The sequence below is a fragment of the Coturnix japonica genome, unplaced genomic scaffold (assembly GCF_001577835.2).
Source record: "Coturnix japonica isolate 7356 unplaced genomic scaffold, Coturnix japonica 2.1 chrUnrandom863, whole genome shotgun sequence".
In the NCBI taxonomy this organism is placed as follows: domain Eukaryota; kingdom Metazoa; phylum Chordata; class Aves; order Galliformes; family Phasianidae; genus Coturnix; species Coturnix japonica.
This window is the reverse complement of record NW_015440218.1, coordinates 10,991-13,641: the sequence shown is the minus strand read 5'-3', so window position 1 is coordinate 13,641 and position 2,651 is coordinate 10,991. Positions and strand designations below refer to the sequence as shown.

Below are 2,651 nucleotides of genomic sequence, written 5' to 3'. Positions count from 1 at the left end.
CTTGCACACGCGTGTGTCTCACCGGGGCTGTACCGAACCACCGACAGCTGCTCGTTCCCATCCGACCCCCCCCCCAGCGGCTGCTGCGACTGCGCATCCAACACCAGCCACCTGGGGGGCAACAAGGGGGGATAGGGGGGAGATGGGGGTCCTATAGGATATATGGGGGTCCTATGGGGTATATGGGGGGAGATGGGGGTCCTATGGGGTATAGGGGGGAGATGGGGGTCCTATGGGGTATAGGGGGGTCCTATGGGTTATATGGNTGCAGGGGTTGCAATGCATGCAAGAGATGCAATGCATGCAAAGGCTGCAGGGGTTGCAATGCATGCAAGAGATGCAATGCATGCAGGGGTTGCAATGAATGCAAAGGCTGCAATGCATGCAGGGGTTGCAATGAATGCAAGAGCTGTAGGGGCTGCAATGCATGCAGGAGTTGCAGGGGCTGCAATGAATGCAAAGGCTGCAGTGCATGCAGGGGATGCAGGGGTTGCAATGCATGCAGGGGTTGCAATGCATGCAAGAGCTGCAATGGATGCAGGGGCTGCAGGGGCTGCAGGTGTTGCAATGCATCCTGGAGCTGCAGGAGCTACAATGCATGCAAAGGCTGCAGGGGTTGCGATGAATGCAAAGGCTGCAGTGCATGCAGGGGGTGCAGGGGGTGCAATGAATGCAAGAGCTGCAATGGATGCAGGGGCTGCAATGCATGCAATGGGTGCAGGGCATGCAGGGGTTGTAGGGGCTGCAATGAATGCAAAGGCTGCAGAGGTTGTAGGGGCTGCAATGAATGCAGGAGCTGTAGGGGCTGCAATGAATGCAAAGGCCGCAGGGGTTGTAGGGGCTGCAATGGATGCAGGGGCTGCAATGCATGCGGGGGCTGCAAGGGTTGTAATGAATGCAGGAGCTGCAATGCATGCAGGGGGTGCGGGGGCTGCAATGCATGCAAAGGCTGCAGCAGAGGTTGTAGGAGCTGCAGTGCATGCAGGAGCTGTAGGAGTTGCGGGGGCTGCAACGCATGCAAAGGCTGCAGGGGTTGCAATGAATGCAAGAGATGCAGGGGGTGCAGGGGATGCAGGGGCTGCAATGGATGCAGGGGCTGCAATACATGCAGGAGCTGTAGGGGCTGCAAAGGATGCAGGAGCTGCAGGAGGTGCAGGTGATGCAATAGGTGCAAGGGCTGCAATACATGCAGGACCTCCAGGGGCTGCAATGGATGCAGGAGGTGCAGGGGATGCAAGGGATGCAGGACCTCCAGGGGCTGCAATACATGCAGGAGCCCCAGGAGCTGCAATGGATGCAGGCATTGCAATGGATGCAGGAGTTGCAATGGATGCAGGAGCTGCAGGGGCTGCAAGGGATGCAGGAGCTGCAATAGATGCAGGAGCTGCAATGGATGCAAAGGCTGCAGGAGGTGCAGGCATTGCAATGGATGCAAAGGATGCAATGCATGCAGGAGCTGCAGGGGCTGCAAAGGATGCAGGGGATGCAATAGATGCAGGAGCTGCAATGGATGCAGGCGTTGCAATAGATGCAAAGGCTGCAAGGGATGCAGGAGCTGCAATACATGCAGGAGCTGCAGGGGCTGCAATGGATGCAGGTGTTGCAATGGATGCAAAGGCTGCAGGCGTTGCAATGGATGCAGGCGTTGCAATGGATGCAGGCCTTGCAATAGATGCAAAGGCTGCGGGGGCTGCAATGGATGCAGGACCTCCAGGGGCTGCAAGGGATGCAGGGGGTGCAATGGATGCAGGGGTTGCAATGGATGATGCAGGGGCTGCATTGGAGCTGCAGGGCGTGCGTGTGCTGCTGTCCCCCCCCCCCTGCTCGTTGCCCCCCCCCCAGTTGCTGGTGCTGGTTCCCAGCAGCCCCAGCAATGCAGAGCAGCGACGAGCCGTGCGCAGCACATGGGGGGCACAGAGACCCCCCCATAGCAGGACCGTGTTCGGATTTGGGGTGCCCATGGGGGTAAGGGGGGATATGGGGGTCCTATGGGTCCCAATGCGGGGGATACTTGGGGGGGATATGGGGGTCCTATGGGGTCCCCATTGGGGAAAAAGGGGGGGTTATATTGGCGGATGGGGGGGTATAGGGGGATATGGGTGTATGGAGGGGATATGAGGGTCCTATGGGGGTATGGGGGTCCTATGGGGTTATGGGGTCCTATGGGGTAAGGTGGGGGAGATATAGGGCATATGGGGGTCCTCTATGGGTCCCCCTTGGGGTAAATGGGGGGGATATGGGGGGAGATATAAGGGCATATGGGGGGATATGAGGGGGATATAGGGGGGATATGGGGATATGGGGGGATATAGGGGGGATAGTAGGCGGCTATTGGGGGTCTTGTGGGGTCGCTATTGGGTATATGGGGGGAAATGAGGGTCGCCCAGTGAGGTAAGGGGGGATATAGAGGGGTCCTATGGGGGTAATGGGGGGGATTATGGGCGGGCATATATGGGGGTCCTCTGGGGTATGGGGAATAGTGGGGATAATATGGGGGTTCCTATGGGGATTGGGGGGACAGAGACCCCTCATAGCAGACTGGTGTTCGGATTTGGGGTACCATAGGGGTAAGGGGGCGTTATATTGGGGTCCTATGGGGATATGGGGGTCCTAGTGGGTATAATTGGGGCTCTATGGGGAGCATTCGCGGG

The 2,651-nt window shown here is 58.5% G+C and overlaps 1 protein-coding gene across 1 annotated transcript in view; it reads left to right on the top strand.

The window, feature by feature from the left end:
* Positions 1-269: 269 nt before the first annotated feature.
* The window catches only part of LOC107307758 (collagen alpha-1(I) chain-like), a gene marked incomplete at its 3' end in the record, with an annotated part of 8,165 nt that continues 5,783 nt past the window's right edge, over positions 270-2,651 (top strand). Inside the window, exons 1-2 of the mRNA XM_032441942.1 lie at positions 270-911; positions 1,725-1,965. Of these exons, the coding sequence (XP_032297833.1) occupies positions 280-911; positions 1,725-1,965 (873 nt within the window). The remainder of the gene's footprint in view (positions 912-1,724; positions 1,966-2,651) is intronic.